At 37.8% G+C, this 22,381-nt stretch overlaps 1 protein-coding gene across 14 annotated transcripts in view; it reads right to left on the reverse strand.

The window, feature by feature from the left end:
- The window catches only part of LOC138765077 (TBC1 domain family member 22B-like), a 209,502-nt gene that overhangs the window by 45,556 nt on the left and 141,565 nt on the right, over positions 1 to 22,381 (reverse strand). For all 14 annotated transcript variants that reach the window (XM_069941761.1, XM_069941759.1, XM_069941765.1 and 11 more), the window contains one exon: positions 16,401 to 16,528. In XM_069941761.1, the coding sequence (XP_069797862.1) occupies positions 16,401 to 16,528 (128 nt within the window). The remainder of the gene's footprint in view (positions 1 to 16,400; positions 16,529 to 22,381) is intronic.

A 22,381-nucleotide genomic window follows, 5' to 3' on the forward strand; every position in this document is an offset into this window, starting at 1 on the left:
CTCTGCCTTAAAGACACCCAATGACGTGGCCTCCACAACTGCATGTGGCAACAATTTCCAGAGATTTACCACCCTCTGGTGAAGAAATTCCTATGCATCTCTGTTCTAAGAGGACGCCCTTCAAACCTGAATTATTTCACAAACTATCTGAATTTTCTTAATTTCAGCATATCCCAAGGAGTGAAAAAAAGGGATTGTTTATATATATGTGTGTGTATATCTATGATTCTCTCTCTCCCTCTCCCTCCCTCTCACTATCTCTCTCTCCCCACACACACACACACACACACACACACACACACACACACACACACACACACACACACACACACACACACACTCTACCTTCCAGTGATTGCATTTGTTAAAACCCAAATCTGTTAAATATCAAGGAGGAGAAAAAGCTGTGCAAATTTTTTACTCCAACTGTTTTTAAGCAGATTTATTTTCTTCACAAATTTTTCTTTGATCTACCGACAGCACTATTGAGGAAGAATTGGAAATTAGTGACAGTATTTACTAAAGAAAGCTAAAGACAAAATAACACATTTAAAATGCAAATTTATATGTTGCCTCATTAACATCTAACTACGGATATTACAACCGCAGTTGTACCTCACAGAATACCCCCTGTATTTTGTTCCAGAACAGTAAAGATAATCAAATATAAAATTTTACTGCATTCAATAAAACTGTACTAAGAAATTATTCCAGCCACACCAGAACAACAGCCAAGATTATTACTTAATTTAATTATTGGGAGGTGTTCAAGACATAATTAAAATAAAAATATCAAGCGATTTTCCTGAACTTTAATTTATTTATTACCAAAACTTTATTACCAAAGCGTCCACTGAAGGGCACTGGTCTGGTATCATATTCCATCCCAAAGCTGAGGTCGAGTATTTGCTGTTATTCCCAATGGAAAACATTAAACTATTGGTAATCTTGATTGTTAAAATCAAGCCATTTTCTTACAACCACACAGAAAACAGCCAACATGGGAGAAGTTTTAGTGCAGTAAAAGCAAATTCAACTTTTCTCAGTCCAGAATTGTTTAAGACTTGGATTAGGGAAGATAACTTGTATGATAATTGAACAGTTTCCATACTCAAGTAAACTGTTCATTGAATGTGGAATCATATTTACATTGTTTTCAGTTGGACACTCCATAACAAATCTTAAAAAAAGTATAATTTATTTCACTTTTCTGAAGATAATGCTTATTGTTAAATGTGTTACAAAAACAAGACAATATAATTTCTATTTCAGAGATTCCTTCAAGTTTGTTATCCATGATGCAGCTCACAAAGGATATTTACTTTCCTTAACCTAGAATTTGTGTGTTTTGTTTAATTGACTGCCACATTTAGTTCATTCTTCTCCCTGATGGGATTCCTATGCGCCTCTTTTGCCTTGTTCACCATGAGCCAATACGGTTTCCTTTCTTGTCGTTGCAGTGATATTCCTTTTGTCTTAAAATTCCTCTCTCACCCTTTCTACACCTTAACACCTACCCTGTTTGGTCTCCCAGTTCAGAGAAAGAATCTTTGACCTGCAGACAGAAGAGACTGGTGTTTAAAAAAATCAGTAGAAACTGCAGAGTGGAGAGCAAGATGTACAGGTCATGATATCTAAAGTATTTGTTCTATCTCTCATTGCACGGCCTGCTGAGTGTTTCAATTTCGCATTGCCAGCATCTGCAATGCTTTGCCTTAAGGTGCATTGCTCTGGAAAAGGCAATTAATTATATTTTTTTTTACACTGGACAGTCATGATATAGAGAAACTAATTGGTGACAGGATCATGAACCAGAGGACATACGATAAATGTGGCAAGACACGAGGTTAGAATCTGAATTACTACCTTTGAGGTCCTACTTTTAAAACCATTTCTGAGCTCCTTATAATCTTATTCCTACTGTCTATATGATAGCCAGCCATAACTTATGGCCCCACACTCTCTCTTTAAGATAGTTGGAAGTCTTTCTTACTTGATACCCTTGACTCTAGCATCAGCAAGGCCACATATGATCCTATATTGATATCTATGGCTATAGAGAAGTACCTGTCTCTTCCCACACCCCCCCCCAACCCCCAAACGACTGAACTCTCTGTCATTACTGATGTCTCAATCTTCTCACTCTCACATTGCTTTCCCCTGAAGAACAATTATCACCACTGCTATCTAGAAGGAGGAATCTGCTTATGGAAAACATTGATAAGATGAACAATATTTAGAAATAAATTGTATAAGCTTAAGAGAATAATACACACAAACAGGCAAGCTAGTGACATTGGGGGATAATGCAAGTTTCTCCATTTGTAGTTGGCCTTTAATCCTGCCTTCCTCTTGCACCTGAAACACAAACCATTATGCTGGATATCTATAGCATTTTCTCTTTCTTTGTTAATATACAAAGGGATTGTTACATCACTGATTTTTTTTTGTCTGCAGTTTCCCCGTCTGTGGGAGGGAAGTGGAAAAGAAAACCTGCACATAATGGCAATCAGTGGGAGTAATAAAATTACTGCTCTGTGAAATTTTAATTGCCAATTGATTCTAAAGGATGGATGAAAATAGAGAAAAAGAATGGAAAAGCAAAACTGCATTCTGAATTTTTAAAAAAAGTATTGCAGAATACTTTCATTGCCAAGGCACCACTGGATTAAGCAAGTAGGGTTAGGGTTTCACTGGAGGCGACTTGTGGTGATCTGAGATACCAAGAAAATGAATGCAAAAAATTAGAGCACCAAAAAGTTGAGTAATTTCATAAACAATATGAGTGCATCATGAAGAGAATTGGAAAGAATATTTACAACATTGGGATGTATATCAACAACAGAATATCATAAAAAGGCAAAGGCTTGGGATGGAACAGTGGTTTGGGATGGGGTATTTGTGTAAAGGTACAGCATGCTTTCATCTGTGTTCTACTGAGAGTCGATGCTTATTTTGGCAATATCAAGGTTAAGGCAAGGTGAAATACAGCAAGAGATATTTTTAACTGAGAAAACGCTGTGATGGATTTCAGGAAGGAACTGTCGAGAATTTGCTGGATTGAGATCTGACATAGTGAGATAAGGCAGAAATAGGGCAGATCCAAGCCTTGTGGCCGAGCAATTCCACAACGACTATCAACTAGCCATTTTACACTTATCCCACTGGAGCACTCAGAGGAAGCCCACATCATCAAAAGGAGAATTGTTATCTCAGATAGCACCAAAGATCAGGTTTGAACACAAGGGTTGAAAAGACTTGCAAACACATATTTGCAAGAAATCCAGCAGTTAGAATATTGTTTATGAATTATTTGAGTGTCTCTAATAATAATAGCCTTTAGCCAAGGTCTTTTCTGTGTGTTTACTGAGTGGAGGACCATCGCCTTCCCAAGATCGTATTATATGGCGAGCTCTCCACTGGCCACCGTGACAGAGGTGCACCAAAGAAAAGGTACAAGGACTGCCTAAAGAAATCTCTTGGTGCCTGCCACATTGACCACCGCCAGTGGGCTGATAACGCCTCAAACCGTGCATCTTGGCGCCTCACAGTTTGGCGGGCAGCAGCCTCCTTTGAAGAAGACCGCAGAACCCACCTCACTGACAAAAGGCAAAGGAGGAAAAACCCAACACCCAACCCCAACCAACCAATTTTCCCTTGCAACCGCTGCAATCGTGTCTGCCTGTCCCGCATCGGACTGGTCAGCCACAAACGAGCCTGCAGCTGACGTGGACTTTTTACCCCCTCCATAAATCTTCGTCCGCGAAGCCAAGCCAAAGAAAGAAGACTATAAACAAGATTAGTTTTGATTTGCTATTGTGCTGTAAACTGTCCGGATAATTTCTTTGAAAGTATTAACCTATTAAAAAAAATTAGTGTCCATTTTATTGATTGTTTTACGTGTCATGAGGCAGTGGCTTCATTAGTTGTTACTCTGGTTCATGTAAATTAGCAAAGTGAGATGAGGATTAACAATAAAAGTCTGCAGACCGAAGGAGGTGATTATATAATATTGAGCTTTTTTGCTGTTGTAGGGAACTTAAATGCTATCTAAGTCAGGCCTGACAATGCAGTAGATTTTACATGGTAGCTTGCTGAAAATGAATGAAAGTGGTCCAGCAAGCAAATTTGGGCATCTGAGCAGGGAAATCAAATGTGAGATCCTGTCAACCAAAGAGCTTGAAACCTTGTACAAGAGTATGCCAATTCTATCACTAATCAAGGACAAAAAAAGAGAAATTAAGATTTAATTAGAGAGAAAATTTGATATTTATTAATTCCATTAACTGATGGTTCAGAAAATGGGGTTCTACTCTTAGTACAAGAGAAATTGATAAGCAGACAATATCACTTTGAATCGGTGCATTTGTTACACGAAAAGTGATAAACAGAATTTTCACTGGCAAATTTTGTTGATATTAACTGAAAATATCTCCCAATTTCATTGAATCGTTGATATGATTATCTCCAAGCTCAAGGCAGAAAATTGTAAAACTGAACGTAGCACAAGAGCAACAATGAAAATCAGGAGTACAAATAGGCCACCAGGCCTGCTCCATTATTCATGGCTGTTCTGTTGGTAAAAATCTGTGGGTCAAGTACCATCAGTGATGAGAATCCTAATTGTTGACATTTTGCGTCAAGTCTGCGCATAAGGATTGCGAAGGGAGAGGGAAGATGGCCAGTGTAAAGAGGAGAGGAGTGAGACAGGGGTGAGTAGGTAATAGGTGAACTAAGGAGCTGTCTTCCTCTCTACTATCAATCTTGAAGTAGGATTCTGTGAGACTCTCTCTGTCTCTCACTGTTCCCACTGTGTGGTTTCTACCCCTTTCTCAGTTCACCTATAGTCCCTGATTAAATCCTCTCCCTCTCCTCTTTATATTGGCTATCTTCTTTCTCTACTCTGTCCTGATGCACGATCTTTTCCTCCATGCACAGTGTTTGACCAGTTCAGTTCCTCAGACAGTTGATTTTTTTTTGCTCTAGATTCCTGATCTATAGTTTATGCAGCTGCTCCTGGGCTCAGCAGCTCTGTGATAATTTCCTAATTAAAGGAAGGAGAAAGTTTTTTTTTTAAAAACAGAAAACAACTGGTCCAATAAGTCTGACATCTGTCATGGGGAAAATACTATTGGAGAATTTAATGGTAAGTTGTGTTGACAAACTTATTGTACCCTTTTGAAAATGTAATGATCAAGGTGGACAAAACGAAGCAGAAAATATGAAGTATTTAGATTTCTGAAAGGCACACAAAAAAGTTACTGAGCCAGATCAGCTCTCAGCATTGGGGCCAATTTATTAGGATGGATAGAGGATTGCTAGCCAAGATAAAACTGAGAACTGGGATAAATGAGTCATTTTCAGACTGGCAAGCTGTTACAAGCTGCCACAGGAATCAGTTTGAGAGATAATTGTTTATAATCTATATTCATGACTTAGATGGAGGGATAGCATTGCATTCAAGTTTTCTCAAATACATGTTGCAAAGAGAGTTTACAAAAGCATTTTAAAAAGGCAAAAATTTGATAATGTGGAGAAATGAGAGATTATCCTCTGTTAGGAAGAACAGAAAAGCAAAATACTATTGAAATAGCTGGTCTGTCATTTATTAAAATCATAGCTGATCTTTTATTGTACACCACTCTTCTTTACCTGCCCTACAGCCTTTTACTTGCTTGTTAGAGAAAAACAATTCTCTTCATCCCAGAAATCAATTTCGTAAAGCCTTTTTTTTTGCATTCCTCTATTGAATACCATTGTTCTCCTAAGTAAAGGAAGGATATACCTTCATTAGAAGTAATTCATAGAAGATATATCAAGTAGATTCCTGAAGGGCAGAGGTTATTTTATGGGAAAAGGTAGACCTGAGTTAGGTTATACTCATGAGAGTTTAGAATAGTGAGGGGGCAGAAGATACCTTCAATTTCCTCGGAGCCCACATGGAGGACCTCTACTGAAGCCAACACATCATGGCAATCGTGAAAAAGTCACCAGTGCTTTGTCTTCCTGAGTCTGAGGAGATTTAATGACACACACAGAGTCTGGGCATACCTTTTATTTCAGCTTGCTCTTGCTCCACTAACCATTTCTTTCTTCCTTTATCCCTTCACTTCTGGTCCAACCAATTCCCACATATATTCATATCAGTATCGTTCCCTCTGCCACTGAGACAGTTACCAAATTCCATCCAGTTCACAGTTACTGTGGATGCACAATTGCTCTGCACTTCCATGAGAGCCCTTTGGTTCTTCCTTGATGAGAGGCCCATCTATTTGCTTGGTGAATCCATTCTAACCTTGAACAAATTTTTAATTAACTCCATTCACTTTTCAGGCTCAAAGGTGTAGCTGTGGGACCTGCATCTATCTCTTAGTGGGAACAGAGAACAGTCTCTGTTTCAGTCCTCCTCAAGTTCCCTCTCTGAAATATTTTTCTGGACTTTGATTATTTTACTTCCTGTTCCCATACTCATATCAAAATTTCATTACTTTCACCAGAAATTTCTATCTTATTTTCAGATGGCCCAACTCTGACTATTCCCCTCCCTTTCTGGATCTTCCCATCTCCATTTCAGGGAATGGGTTAGTGACTAATATCTCTTACAAACGCATGCTTTCTCAACCATATTTTGTTCCATTTCGTCACTTCCTTGTCCTCAGTGCTATTTTGTTCTGAAGAGACTTTCTACACAGGTGTCTCTAAGATATCTTTTTCTTAACAGTGTTTTCTTCTCTGCCATAGCTACAGGTAATAGAGCCCTCAAATGCATCTCATTTATTTGCCCGAACTCTGCTCCCATTACGCTTCTCTGGGATAGAGTAAGGATTGTGTTTCTCTGTTTTCAGCTTTCAACCAATTAACCTTCACATTCACCAGACCACCCTTTACATTATCCACCATTTTCAATGCAATTCCACCACCAGATACATCTTCCCTTCTCCATTGGGATTCTGAAGTCATCGTTCCACTTGTGACCACTTTGCCACTTTTTAATTTCAACCAACTGTTCCCTTTTTATACTACTTTCCCAGCAACCCTAGAAAACGTAATGAGTACTCTTTCACTTTGTCCTTTCAAAGCCCTGAGGGATCCAGTATTTCCAGGTGATATACTGTTTCACTTTCCATTTTTTCAGGCTTGTCAACTGCATTCTATCCTTACAATGTAGTCTCTTCAATAGTGAGCAAACTAAATGCACATTGGATGTCTGTTTTGCAGAACACCTCTATTCAGTTGACAAGAGTGATCCTGAACTTTCAAGGTGACTCCTTCTTTAATCTTTCAATTCATTTCCAGTCTGACTTGTCAGTGGCCTCCTGAATTGTTCCAACAAAGCTCGACATAAGCTTGAAAAACAGTACTTTATCTTCTCAGCTGCACCCTTCAAATCTTAATGTCGTATTCAATAATTTCAGCAAACTCACTCTTTCTAAATACATCAGATCAGCTATCAGGTTAACCTTCTGTGATATTAATTCAGGGTTTTTTTCTTCCGGAGACTGTCTGATGTTTTGGAAATTTGAAACTTTTTACATCCCTATTGAGCCATTGAAGGAACTCAGCAGATCAGTCCGTATAGATTGACTCGATAAAGGGTCCCAAACCAAAGCAACTATTTCCACCCTGTCCTGTTGAGTTCCTCCAGCTTTTTACTGTTTATTCAAGATTCTAGCATCTGCAAATTTTTGTGTTTTTCTTCTTTAAAAAGTCTGTTTATTTTCTCTTTCCCAGTTCTGATAAAAGATCTTGGACCTCAAACATTCATTCTTTCCACTGATACCGCCTGAGCTGTTGAGCACTTTGTTTTAAAATCAACAATATCAAATGCTCTTAAGTGTAAATGAGGTCTTTAAATTGTATTACACATTACCAATATAATTCTAATTGCACAACTAATTGGCAATCTGATGCTCCCAAGTTGCACACAGCCCAAATATATTACAACAAAATGCAGAACTCGGCAGGTCTGTTTTCGGACACATTGTTGATTTTGCTCATTTTAAACATTCACATCCATGCCAAAATCCATACATCACAGCTAATAATGTATCACGGGCATATTGCCAATTAACATTTCTTGCCCGATACAACATAGATATGAAATATACAGAAAATATTTACTTTATGTGTGCTTCCATCAACTTGTATTAATATAATGTGTACTTTTTTTTTGCATAACCAGTAAGTGGTCATTCTACCTTGCCCACAGGAAAAAAGAATCTCAGGGTTGTATGTGATGTCATGTATGTATTCTGACAATAAATCTGAAATCTAAATTTGAAAACTGAAAATCTGCTCAAATTTTAACAGAATTCTGTGGATACTGTGGTTGAAGTAAAAACTGGTGAGTGTCAGAATAAATGAGTGGGAGGGGGAAGGGGTGGCAGTGCAGGAGATGATAGGTGGAGAATGGAGGGAGGGAGGGAGGGGAAGGCAGGGCTGTGTAGGTGAAAGAACTGGAAAGGCAGGATATGGGAGAGACAGAAAAAAAGGCAAGCAGGTTTAATGGAAAGCAATGAAGTCGATGTTCATGTCATCTGGCTGGAGGGTGCTCAGACAGAAAATAAAGTTTTGTTCTTTCAATCTGTGGGTGGTCAGGGTTGGACAGTACACAAGGCCATGAACAGAAATTTGAGCGTGGGAGTGTGAACCAGAATTGAAGTGGTTGATCACTGGAAGGTTGCTGTGGTTATGGATGGAGAGGAGTTGCTGAGCAAAGCACCAGTCTGCAACTGGTATCTCTGATGTAAAGAATGTCACAAAAGGTGCATTGGATGCAGTAAATAAGTCCTCTGGATGTACAGGTAGAGTTGCTTAACATAGAAGGCCTGTTTGCGGGCCCTGGACCGTGGTGAGGGAGGTGGTGAGGGCACAAGTGTGGCACCTCCTGTGGGCACAGGGGAAGGTGGCAGTGATGTGATGGGTGGGGAGGGATAAGTGCATGAGGGAGCGGTTCCTGCTGAAGGCCAAGAGAAGAACAGGAAAGATGTGTCTAGTGGTGGGGTCCTGTAGAAAGTGCTGGAAATTCTGGTGGATGATGTGTTGGATGTGGAGGCTGGTGGGCTGGTAGGTGAGGGTGAGGGGGCTTCAATGTCAGTTGCATTGGGGGCAGAGGGGGCCAGGACAGGGTTAAGTCAATAATGGTGGAGGGAAAGCCACGTTTGTGGAAGAAGGCAAACATTTCAGAAGCACTGGACTGGAAGACCTCACCTTGGGAACAGATGCGGTAGAGACGGAGAAATTGAGAGAAAGGGGATGAAATCCTTGCAAGGGGCAGTGTGAGGAAGTGTAGTGCAGTTAGTTGTGAGAGTTGGAGGGTATATTTCAGTGGAAAGCTTCTCTCCCGAGATGGAGATAAAGAGTTCCAGGAAGGTGAGAGTGCTGTCGGAGATGGACCAGGTGAGTTTGAGGTCAGGGTGGAAGTTGGAAGCGAAGTGGATCAAAGTGACAAGCTCATCGCTGGTGTATGACTTTAGGGATCTTGCCTGTGTAAGCTTGCAGCATGGACTGTTCCACAGAGCACATAAACAGACAGGCATAGCTGGGATCCATGCACAGACCTATGGCTACCCCTTTAATTCAGAGGAAGTGGGATGAGGAAGTTATTGAGGATAAGTTCGGTCAGGCAGAGGAGGGTGGTGGTAGAGGGTTCCAGGGGGAGGAGGATGGTGTTAGAGGGTGAACAGTGATTAGCCAATTGGTGTAATTGTGTCAAGAACTGATTTTGAGATTCTTATCAGTATGTCAATATTGGTGCTAACAATATTACTCAAAAACTGATGGTGAAATGCATTGTAGATATCAACCAAAATGACATTGAGTAAAAGGTTGGTTAGGAAGAAGACTTTAAGGAGATAAGCATGGGGATAGCAAACCAAAAAGGCATATTTGCACCTATCATGTAAAGCAGAATAAGATGCACAGAGGTAATACTGATTTTCAGAGAGAAAAATGCAGGGGTAAAGGGTGCTGAAGTATTTGTGGTGTTGGGGGCACAGTGAGTGGCAAGTGGTGAAGGCAAAAAGGGAATTTAAGGCAATTACAATCTTTATTTGTAAATTAGAATCTGATGGACACCATGTGATTGAAAAGCCAGTCTATCTGGAGAGAACCATTCATAGTCATCTCAGTGAGTTTATTATGTCATGAATTAAAATATTCAATCACAGCAAACTCCTGTATTTTGTTATGCATGGAAAATAGTGGAGAAATGTAATTCACCCTTATATCTGATACAATTAACTTTAAATTAGTTTTTGGCAAAAAAAAAAGCCATTAAAAGATTACACAACTTTTAATTACAGATATGGCTTTATTCTTCTTATGTATCTGTCATTACATCATTGCACATTTCAGGTTCCACAGCACAAGTGACTAATCACCAATGTTCAAGATCCCAGCTAATTATAGCTGTTGTAACATTTCTCATTGACTTGAAAACAAGGATCAGGTGAAAAATTCAAAAGTTCCAATCACAAATTATAGTGGTCTTGAAACTGGCTTAAACATGTCTAATTTAATTTAAGTAAGGAATACTTATGTGTGTAAAAAAAAAACTAAACATGCTTAGTTTGCAGATTACCACAAAATTGGTAGTACAGAAGACAGTAAAGGATATCTGAGGTAACAATAGAGTCTAGATGAACTGGGAAAGTAGTGCACAGAATAGTTGATGGACAAATGTGAGGACATTAAACCAAGGCAGGACTTGGAGTTTTTGCCTTTTAAGAGAGTTGTAGAGCAGAAACTTAGGGGTATAGGTATGATTCATGGAAGTGGCAACATAGGAAGGCAGGGTGGTGAGTATAGGAGAAGGGACATCATGTTATAATTGTACAAGGCTTGGTGAAGCTCACCACATGGAATATTGTGTGCAGCTTTAGTTGCCCAGCTTAATAATGTTTTTCCTAATGCACAAAAGGGTGCAGAAATGCTTCACAAGAATGTTACTGGGCTGGTAGTTTAGAATTATATGGAGGCTGAAATTTTTCTCCCTGGAGCACAGGAGGCTGAAATGCTATCTGAGAGGCTTATACAATCATGAAGGGCATAGGTAAGGTAAAAATGTCATAATTTTATTTTTCCTAGCAAGGGGGAAATCTAAAACTGGAGGGTGAGAGGGATCTTTTTCACAAAGTAGATGGTTACTTAGAACAAGCTTCCAGAGATAGGAGAGATGAGTATAAATGTAAAGTGTAAAATATATTTAGACAGATACATGAATAAGAAAGGTTTAGAGGGATATGGGCTGAAGGTAGGGAAATGAGACGAGGCTGTTTAGATCATTTGTTTGGTGTGGACAAGTTGGCAAAAGGCCTGTTTCTGTGCAAAAGGCCTGTTTCTGTGTAGAACTCTAAACTCTATATTCATGACTTGGATAAAGGGATAGAATATATTGCAGTAAAATGTTTGCACAATACAAAGACAAACGGGAATATTGTGAAGAGGTTGAAGCGAGTCTACAAAGGCATACAGGTGGGTTAAGCAAAAGGAAAGATTTGGTCAATATTTCTACTTTCATTTTAAATTCTTGCACTTGGATAGATTAAAATTTAAGTGCATTGTACATATTTAGAGTTTATTAATTTAAGATAAGGTACCCTTATTTGCCATTTTGTGATTATCATCTACGACAAAAGAAAATAACTTTCTTAATGACAGAATCTCATCCATTTAGTTTTAATTAGAGATGTCAGGAATGCACATTCCTTTTTCTGTCCACTATTCTTTTTATTTTTAATGCAACCACAGTTTTCTTCTCCTTATTTTGCTTTCAGTATTTAATCTGACATTGAATTTACAATTCTCATTATACTTTCTGGTTCAGACTGTGACTCGTTTCATCAATTTGATTAGTACTGCTTCCCTGGAGATCTCAGATGTCCTGTGCATCTCCTGTATACAATTTCTTCGAGTGCAGTGCTGTGGAAATTAAGCAGGCAAGGACAAGTGAACTGAGTGATGGGCATCATTCATTAGCGGCCCACGCATTCGGTCTATGGATTTCTCATTCAGTATTTGGCATGAAATTATTTGCTCATTAATAGAAAAATAATTTCATCCCTGATATTGCAAAAAAAATACATGGATGAGATTTGATCTTGAAGAGCTTCAATACTGCATTTCAATTAAGTAGTAGAAAATGTTAATTAGGCAATAAATTTTATTAGGGGTATGATGTAATAAAAGCTGACCATGCAGGATATCCATAAGGGGAGGATTTTCTGCCAAGCTCACTACTTTACAATGGAATTTATTACATTTACAACATTCATTTTCTGAAAGGAAGCAGGAAATGTGCCTCAAAGTTCAATGAAGGAAAAGAGAAAGAAAAAGTTGTGATGAGTACTCTATGAAATGCATTCTGAACACTTAGCATTTTACAGGCTTTTAGAATGTTTTCCCTTTATCCCAAGTGAACCAGTAAGACATTGCAGCCACTTAAGCGATCACAGGACTAACCTATTTGAACAGTGAACATACTAGAGTGGCAATTTGACAACAGGATGATTATTTGTGGTGTTTGGGAAGCAAAACAGTATTTGAAAATGCAAATGAAATTCTGTATTATCTAATTGATAAATAGTAAACATGAAGCACAATCCTCCAGAATTGTTCTCCTCCCACCAACTCCCAGTATAGTAGACAATTTGAGTAATATGTAAAATATGAAAAACATTGACCTTTGTCATAGTCACTGGTTGGCTGTGTAATTAGCATTCATGCTTTTATCTTCTGGTTCTTGTACAGTATTAAATTTAACGACCAAAAACACTGCTTACAAGTTATCTGTCATAAAGTAATCCCAAAGCAAATTACAAAGATGCTGATTGTACATTGTTTAGCAGGGATCCTTCAAAATTATTTCTTCAGTGTCCTTTGGAAATCCTGTCCTTTATAAGTAATGCAGTGAAGGTGCAGGAGAGGGTTAAGAAGAACAGAACTTAAAGAAATTGATAAAGAACAATGATGATTACTCAGGTTGATGAAAGATTGGCTGGTTAACAGTAAACCAAATGCACTCATCAATGAAACTTCCCACAATTTGTACAAATAATTTGGATAACGATGACGATGTAAAGAATACATACGAAATGCAAAAAATCTGATTTCTTCCCATTCCAACCCCGAGTACCCTCACAAGTGAAGGTCAGGAACATGTCCCAACAAGGCTCCTTTCCTGCAACTTGAAGATTAAGAATATTTTTGGACAGGAAAATGTGCAGTGCCAGTTTGGTTTCGATCAATTCTTCTGGTCTTGGCTTTAGCTGAACTATATGGTGGAACAACAACCAGACAAGTTTTTGTTCCATCACATTAACCCCCCCACAACTAGCAAATCCTTTCGGTTGCCCTGGTATTTTCAAGTGGAAACTCCATGATCAAGAAAATGCATATTCTTCGGATGAAAAGTCAGAATTGGTGAAATATTGTTTCCTTTCAATCTTTTTATTGGTTTTAACATATGCAAAATACTTAGGTACATAGAGTAATAATAATAAATATTGAGTTACAAGTATCAAATAATAATGTGCAAGTTACCCATGTTATTAAATGGAAAAAAGGGAAAGAGAGAGAAAAAAAACATACATTCCTAAACTAAGAATCAAACCCCTCCCTATGAGGGCTACTGGCCAAGTTAAGGAGCCCACTACTAATAATAATATCTATGGGGCCATGAAAAAAAGACCTAAAAAAACTAATTAATCTACGTTTTGAAAGTAATTGAGAAAAGGACCCCAAAGAGGAAGAAAATTAAGATCCATTGCCATAGTAGAACACCTATTTTCTCTAGAGACAGGCATGCCATCACATCCAACAACCACTGAGTATGAGTAGGAGGGACAACATATTTTCCCCTCAGCAAAATGGCCCTTCTAGCAATAAGGGAAGCAAAAGCCACTACGTGGGATTGTGAAAAAGCCAATGTAAAATCCATTCACCCACTCACTCCATAAAATAGCAATGAAAGGGCTAGGAGTCAAGTTAATATTAAGAACTAACAATAAAGTATGGAATACCCTTTTCCAGAAATTAAAGAGAGAAGGACATAGCCAAAACATATGATACAAAGTACCTTCCTCGGTTATGCATTTATCACATTTAGAAGAGATATTAGGATAAAATTTAGCTAATTGAACCTTGGAAAAGTGTGCCCGATGGACTACTTTAAATTGAATTAACAAATGAAATACTGTTTTAAAAAATATATATAAATAACCTTTGGGATAAAATGGAATGCAATTAACAAATAAGAAAAGAATAAATCAAAGCTACCTACATTCAAACCATATTAGTAGCTAGTTACAATAAATTATAGAAGAATGCCTTATCCTGCTACAATGAACTCAGCTTACATTAAGTAAATGCAAAGACACCTGGGCAAAGGTGTTGATTGATTTCCTGCAATTAGGCATCACAAATTATTTAACTTACATTTTACTATTTAAAGCCATAAAATTCACCAATGGCTCCTTACAAGATTGTCATTTCCAATGATGAGAATGCAGTTCATTGCAGCATTTAAGAAATAATTTAATTCCTTTAAGAATGCACACCAGCCCTAAATCAGCTTCAGACGATTTCTAAAGAAAAGGGCCCAAGAAGTTGTCTCAAAAAAAAAGGCTACACATAAGTTTTGCAAGAACAAGACACTTCATTATGAAGAATGCAAAGAAAACACTTAAAACAAATGAATTAGACAATTTTACTTGCCAGTCTGTTAGGAAAGCCTGTTCTTGCTACCAATGTGATAGTTTGCTACACCATAATAATATTAAGGTACAATTCTAAAGTGAAATTGAACAAGTTGCAGTGAAGGGGAAAGACTGAAAGGGAATAAGAGGATGAATGTGATATGGAGGATATCAAGACAGAATGAATGAAACAATCCATCCCTCTGCTTTTCTTTGCAACCTTAACCATGTTTGACTTCTGACATCTCCTTGATCAGATAAAATGTCATCAACATTAGAATCTGCTTTTCACAATTTTTGACTTTTCACATTTCATTTAATTCAAAACTGACAAAAGGATTTCCAACTCTACCTCGAATTAAGTTTCTTAAACTGGTTTTCAAACTCCTGCTCAGTTATTTCTCATTTCAAAAGTGGCAAAATATTCAGCTGTGATGGAAGTATTAAAGGTGGGGATAGATATTTGATCAATTAAATATTAAATCAAAATAGAATAAATGCTTATTTTCATGCTAATTCATTGTCTAACTATGGAATTCATACCCCGAAGAAATTTCATTTACCAGTGATCAAAATAACTGTATGAATAAAGAAAAGGTGATGATAGAATTAAACGTGTTCATCCTTAGATGAAACTAAGGAATGAAATACAACCTTATTTTTCATGGAAATGCTGATTCAAAGTGTCAGTGTGCAGTAAAACATGGATTATTATTTAAAAATTGCCAAATGCTTTAAAACATCTATTTGGGAAATCTATAGATGACACTTTCCAAGTTCTAGTATTTCCCAATTTTAAGACACGTCATCTTCAAGGAAACGTGAGTGACGATATTCTGAATTACTATCTTATTAATCCAATAAATTCAACTTTGTAGATGCAGCTTTAAGTCGTTGATAAAACAGATAAACATTTTGCATAACTTCGCATTGAGATTTTCTTAACAATGAATAAACAAAGCATACTGTAAAATGATATGGCAATATTCAACTTTAAACAGATATAAGAAATAGATGAAATTAAGACAAAATAAGATGAATTAAGATTAATTCAAAGAAAAGTATCCCGAGCTTATGTCCCCTTCATAATTCTTCGAAGAATGAAATGCAAGCTCTTGGTCCGCTCGGATATTACAGCATATTACGTCTATGGTAACACGACAAACAATATTTTTCCTCAAAGGGACAGGCACAAAATTAACTAAGAGGCAAAAACACAAGGTTTAACCTTTACACAACATTCAAAATGAAGAACGACATAATGTTGAATTTTGCCGAATAGTTTTGTCAGTTGCTTCAGTACATTGAGGGGTGGGTGGGGGGGAAGATCCTTTAGTGTGAGGGTCAGTTATTACTATTTGCTGCAATAAAGAACTTCAAAATGAAATATCCCAAAGCTTCATTGATAATAGCCTTGGTCCAACCAAGCCAACTTCAAGAGTATTCTACTCAGGTTCTATCAGCAAGTCTCCTGGCCCATCAGGGATTCCAACACTCTTAAACACTGCTACACAAACATAAAGAATACCAACCATTCTATTACACTTCTACACTTTAGCAAGTCAGATTATCAAACAGTGCTAGCGGCATACACGCAAAAGCTAAGGAGGGCAAACACGATGGTAAAAGTCATTCAAAAATCGGATAAAGAATTAATGTTGGACTAAGCCAGAAGCATTAAGAAAATAGCGTTGCAATATTTACCTGATACGTGTCCCAAAGACGGATGGTGCATCGGAGAGGCAGCTCCCGCATCAACAAGTTATTCATCCAGCGGAATGCAAATTGAAGATATTCCACCTCATATTTCCTGAAGTGAATGTGGACTTGCTCTGTGGATAAAAAATATATTTTATGTTTTAAATACATAGAACACACTTTCAGAATTTTTCCCTGATAGCACATTTTGTAAAGCCAAGCATATTAACTACAGTCAAAACAGAAAAGATTTTGCATGTACATACCAGTTTGATTCAAGTGAAAATGACAGGAGAAATATTACATATTGAATGCCACAAATGTTGCTCTTGATTTCTGTTCAGTAATGCATGCTAGATATATTGTGGGAGCATGATCTGTTCAGTTTTTTAGTTCCACTAAATATCTTGCAAAATGCTCATGAGCACTTGGGCGATGTACACCAGCTCATCTGCACAAGCGCATTGTTGAAGATGTCAGTATTGACCCTATGTATCAACATACTGCAGAGGTTTCAATCAAAAAAAATTGCATTTGATTCAATCTCAAATTTAGGGAAGGAGAATTTCACTACAAAATATTTCAATTAGGCCCCGTGCCAATGGGGACAGAGATGTCAGCAACTTCAACGCTGATCTATCTAGAATCACGTTTAAGATAGACCAGGTAAGAGTGGCAGAATTCCTTTTCTTCAATGTGAAGTATGTAGGGTACCCAACCAAAAAAAGCTGAAAACACATGTGTGCTGATGGAAAGAATAAATAAACTTGTCAGAACATTTTCTCCAAAGAAGAGTCACGATGTTTAAGATCTGTAACAAGAGTAAGTAAAAGTGATAAAGTGTTCCAACAATTTGCTAGTTATTGTATGAGAACTTGGTTCACATTCAATAGCTCTGAAGACAACTGCAAATTGAATCAGGCATCACATAAAATTGAAACTATTCTGCACTTAGAGCAGTAAATTGCAATTTTGTAAAGCGTAGGAGGCCTTTTATAGTTGCTGAAGGAGCAATCACAACAGGAAGATTGCAGACACAGTGAAAACAGTTTCATTGTTAACAACAAACTGCTTTGGCATTCAAAATAAAATGTGCATTTCTGTTTTTATGATGGTCCTGTGCATAAATTGTATGACAATCATGTGTGATATATACAAGTTATTCAACTTAATTGCTTGGGTTCTCCAGAAATCAAGCAGGATTGAATACATGTAGTGATCGTTGGGGTACATAAAACTTCATCGCAAAAAAAGCAGCGCCGCGCTAAATCGAGGTTTCACTGTACTTTATATTGCAACTACACACCGATGTCCCCACTCCTGCCGGCAGCCCAAAGCATCAACAAGTTCAATGACTCATCGCGTTATATCCGAATTCGCTTTAAATCAGGGAGCGTAAAATTAGGGTTTCACTATACTTTATAATCCAATCTGGCAGATGCCAAACCTTTTAAGTATAAAACATGATCAATAGTATTTTAACTACTTTTAATGGAGTTGCTGTTGAATTCACTTTTTTCCCCACCATCATCTGTTTAAAACATTCCTTCTGTATGTTCATGCAAGCAATAACCTGAAACCAACTAACTGATTCAATCCATACAATGAAAAGGGGAGTTTTTAAGAAGTTGCTTCTTAAACATCATTTAAAAAAAAACATTAAGCAGGCCATCAGAGATCGTGAATCTCTCGCGTCGGGGAGAACAAAGACCAAATGAACTTCTGCTGATATACAGCAAATTGAAAATCTGATTTTGAACAACAGATTAAGCGCCATCTTAACACAGATGACACTGAACAGATTGTGTAATATTTTGATTTGAGAGTTGGTTTGAGAGTTTAGTGTCATGACGAAAACTGCAAGGCATGACAATATCAGAGTTCTTTAAATTATTGCGGTATACACTGCAAAGAAGTCTGAGGAGATTTAATCTGTGGCTAAATACCTCAATAGGTATATTTGGAAACTATTCTGGCTGATTGCATCATGACCTGGTTTGGTAATTTAAACATCCAGGATTACACAAGGTTGTAGAAAGTAGTAAACATAATCAAGTTGATCATGAGCACTGATCTCCCATCCAAAACATCTATGTGAGATGCTGCCTCAACAAGGCAAGCAACATAATAAGAGACCCCCATCACCCTGGTCACAACCTCTTCTTGCTGCTACCTTAGAAGCCTGAAGTCCATCATCTCCAGGTTCAAGAACAGTTTCTTCCCCCCCCCCCCCCCACCCCCCAACCAGGCTCTTAAATCTTCCCTTACAATCCTAACCATGAACGACAACAAAAAGGCCTGTCTGCACTATTGCATTTACTGAACTTTCTTTTCTTGCAATAACTATACCCGTGAATCTTTTATATTTATTATTTCTTTCCATACTGAGAAATGTAATGTATATAGTTGAAGTCCATAAAACCGAATGCTAGAAATCTAGAGCACACGAGGATCCGGACTTTCCAAAAACTCTCAAACATTTTACATTTAGCGTTTTTTTTTGTACACTTGTAAAAAGTGATTGCTGGTTTGAAATGAGCAGTCAAACTATGACAATGCTATAATTTTGTCACCTACTCTTTTCATTTACCATATATAGCATAGGTCTTTACAGACTGATAATAATGGATCCTAATATAGATAAACCGTGGTGTGAAGACAAAGAACTGCTCGTTTTGAACATGGAAGCATGTTGTATTTGCTATTGAACAAACTTTCCAAATTTACCTGTTCATCGCTTATTTATTCCTCCTTAAGCTTAAATTTTAAAAGTACTGGCTGAGAATCTGGAAAGTCTGAAAATCCAGACCGCCCCATTGCCTAAGCAGTCCAGATTTTCGGACATCTACTGCACTATTTGTAGTTGTTCTTTTTCATAAAAAAATTTGTGCTGGCTGCACAAATTAAGAATTTTGCTGCCAATGTGCATTGTATTTCTGTGTATGACAAATTTATTATCAATATTATTATGAAAATAAGACATTTGGAGAGAATTTCGAGTGAAAGATCAGATATGACACATCCCTCTTTACCACAGGAAGACAAATATTCTTGTATAAAGGGCACCACCAAGTTCACAAACAGTTGCTCCCCCTCCATCATCAGACTCCTCAACGACAAACTCAGAGACTCATTTGTAGACTCTTATTTGTGCACTTTATTGATTTCCTTTTTTATTCTCTAATCCAGTTTGTTTACATTACTTGTTTATAGTTTTGTTTACATGGTTACGCTGTGCACAGTTCTTTTTAGCACTACCAATTAGTTGTAATTCCTGCAGAATTACAAAAAGAATCTCAGGGTTATATGTGATGTCATGTATGTATAGTACTCGGACAATAAATCTGAAACCGAACAATCAAGTTTTACTCCATTTTTTTTTACTGTGATCTTGATGAAGCTTGTTTTTAATTGCAATGGGAATAAGTGTTTTATCAATACAGATAATGCAATTTCACAACAAAGACATTTCAGCAATGAAATGGTTCTCTATTCCTGGTTAACAATTTTGCTACATTGGCTTGGCTTGAGAGTCTCCTAACAGTGCTGTGTAGCTACTAGTAAAATGTGAAATACAGAGTTGGTGTGCTTCACGATGAATTAGAGACAAATTGGCCACCTATTCATGCAGGAGGTTTTGGAAAATTTAATATTGTTCTGACATCAAGGAAACAACATTATTAATAACTTCAAAGAAGAATAATTTATAGCTTCAAGTCAAATAAATACAATGTGGCGGCGGACATCCTCATGGCGAACCGGCCCCATTTGTATCGCCACGTGGTGGGGCAGCCGTGGGGAAATAGCATCGTCAGAGGTTTCTCTCTGACTCCCGCATCCCTTCCAGTGCGCACCCTGGGCAGCGATTATGATGTCACAATACACTAGGTGATTGAGCTCGTGCTGCCCTTAAAGCGGAGCGCTGAATTTGAACAAAAACAGTCGTTAACGACCCTCAACATGGTGGCTGTGTTTCTTCCACTGCTCACACTGCCACAACAATTATTGTAACCTTAAATCGCTATTAAATGATACCAGTTTAAGTGCACCTTCTGCTAAATGTGGCTGTTTATGATCTGCAGTTTTTACCACGGTTTACTGCTGTTAAAACCAACAACAGAAGCTTGCTTTGAATATTTTGCAATAATTTCTAGATTTTGTATTCTCAATTTGCAATGAGTTAATGGACTAGAGCTTGTCAGACCCAGTATATCTCCCATGCCCATAACCTATAGAAACATGGGTGAAAACTTGCTGGGTCTCTGGATTCATAACATATAACATAACATAACAATTACAGCACAGAAACAGGCCATTAGGCCCTTCTAGTCCACACCGAACCAAACACCCCTTTCTAGTCCCACCTCCCTGCACAATGCCCATAACCCTCCATCTTCTTCTCATCCATATACCTGTCCAACCTTTTCTTAAATAATACAATTGACTCCGCCGCCACTATTTCTCCCGGAAGCTCATTCCACACGGCTACCACTCTCTGAGTAAAGAAGTCCCCCCTCATGTTACCTCTAAACCTCTGCCCCTTAATTCTTAACTCATGTCCTCTTGTTTTAATCTTTCCTCCTCTTAACGGAAATAGTCTATCCACATCCACTCTGTCTATCCCTTTCATAATCTTAAATACTTCTATCAAATCCCCTCTCAACCTTCTACACTCCAAAGAATAAAGACTTAATCTGTCCAATCTCTCCCTATACTCTAGATGCTTAAACCCAGGTAACATTCTGGTAAACCTTCTCTGCACTCTCTCCACTCTGTTTATATCCTTCCTATAATTAGGCGACCAGAACTGCACACAGAACTCCAAATTAGGCCGCACCAACGTCTTATACAATCTCAACATCAACTCCCAACTCCTATATTCCATGCTATGATTGATAAAGGCCAGCATACTAAAAGCCTTCTTCACCACCCTATTCACGTGAGTTTCTACCTTCAGGGAACGATGTACCGTTACTCCTAAATTATTCTCCAGGCATAGTAAGATCTGGTTCGGCAATGAGGCTTCATGCAGCTTTGTCCTGAGTCCGGGAACTCAGAGTACCCAGATGTGATTTAACAGAGGGAAAATTAGGAGAAGTGCTTCATTTATTGTCAAAGCTGTAAAGCAATTTTAACAATTTAAGTGTTTTTGACATGTAAAGACAAATTAAACAATTACAATTCATGTAATATTTTTTTAAACCTGTTATAAAAGATAAACTTAAAGCAAAAATTGAAAATTAGCATATTAAATGGGAGGGAAATAATTCTAACCAAAAAAAAATCACTTTACTTCCTTGTTCCAATGGCTGAAAATTCCAACTGAAATGAATGGAGATCCAATCTTACTCTAATTTTGACATTACATAGAATCTAATTTACAACCTCTCCATGGATACCTAGTGTCTGAATCTTCTGAACTAACCTCCCATGTGGGACCTTGTCAAAGGCCTTACTAAAGTCCATGTAGAAAACATCCACAGACTTTCCTTCATCTACTTTCTTGGGAACCTCCTTGAAAAACTCTATAAGATTTGTCAAACATGACCTACCATGCACAAAGCCATGCTGACTATTCTTAATCAGTCCTTGGCTGTCCAAATACTTGTATATCCGTTCTCTCAGAATACCCTCCAATAAATTACCCACTACTGATGTCAGGCTCACCAGCCTGTAATTTCCTGGTTTACTTTTGAAGCCTTTTTTTTTTATATAATGGAACAACATGAGCTACCCTCCAATCCTCTGGCACCTCACCCATGGCTAAGGACATTTTAAAAATATCTGCTAGGGCCCCTACAATTTCTACACTAGTCTCACTCAAGGTTCAAGGGAATATCACGTCAGGCCCGCGGGATTTATCTACCTTTATTTGCTGTCAGACAGCAAGCACCTCCTCCTCTTTAATCGTTATATATTCTGTGCTATTACAGCTTGTTTCCTTTCCTTCCTTATCTTTGGCTTGGCTTCGCGGACGAAGATTTATA

Source organism: Narcine bancroftii, chromosome 5, assembly GCF_036971445.1.
Source record: "Narcine bancroftii isolate sNarBan1 chromosome 5, sNarBan1.hap1, whole genome shotgun sequence".
In the NCBI taxonomy this organism is placed as follows: Eukaryota; Metazoa; Chordata; class Chondrichthyes; order Torpediniformes; family Narcinidae; genus Narcine; species Narcine bancroftii.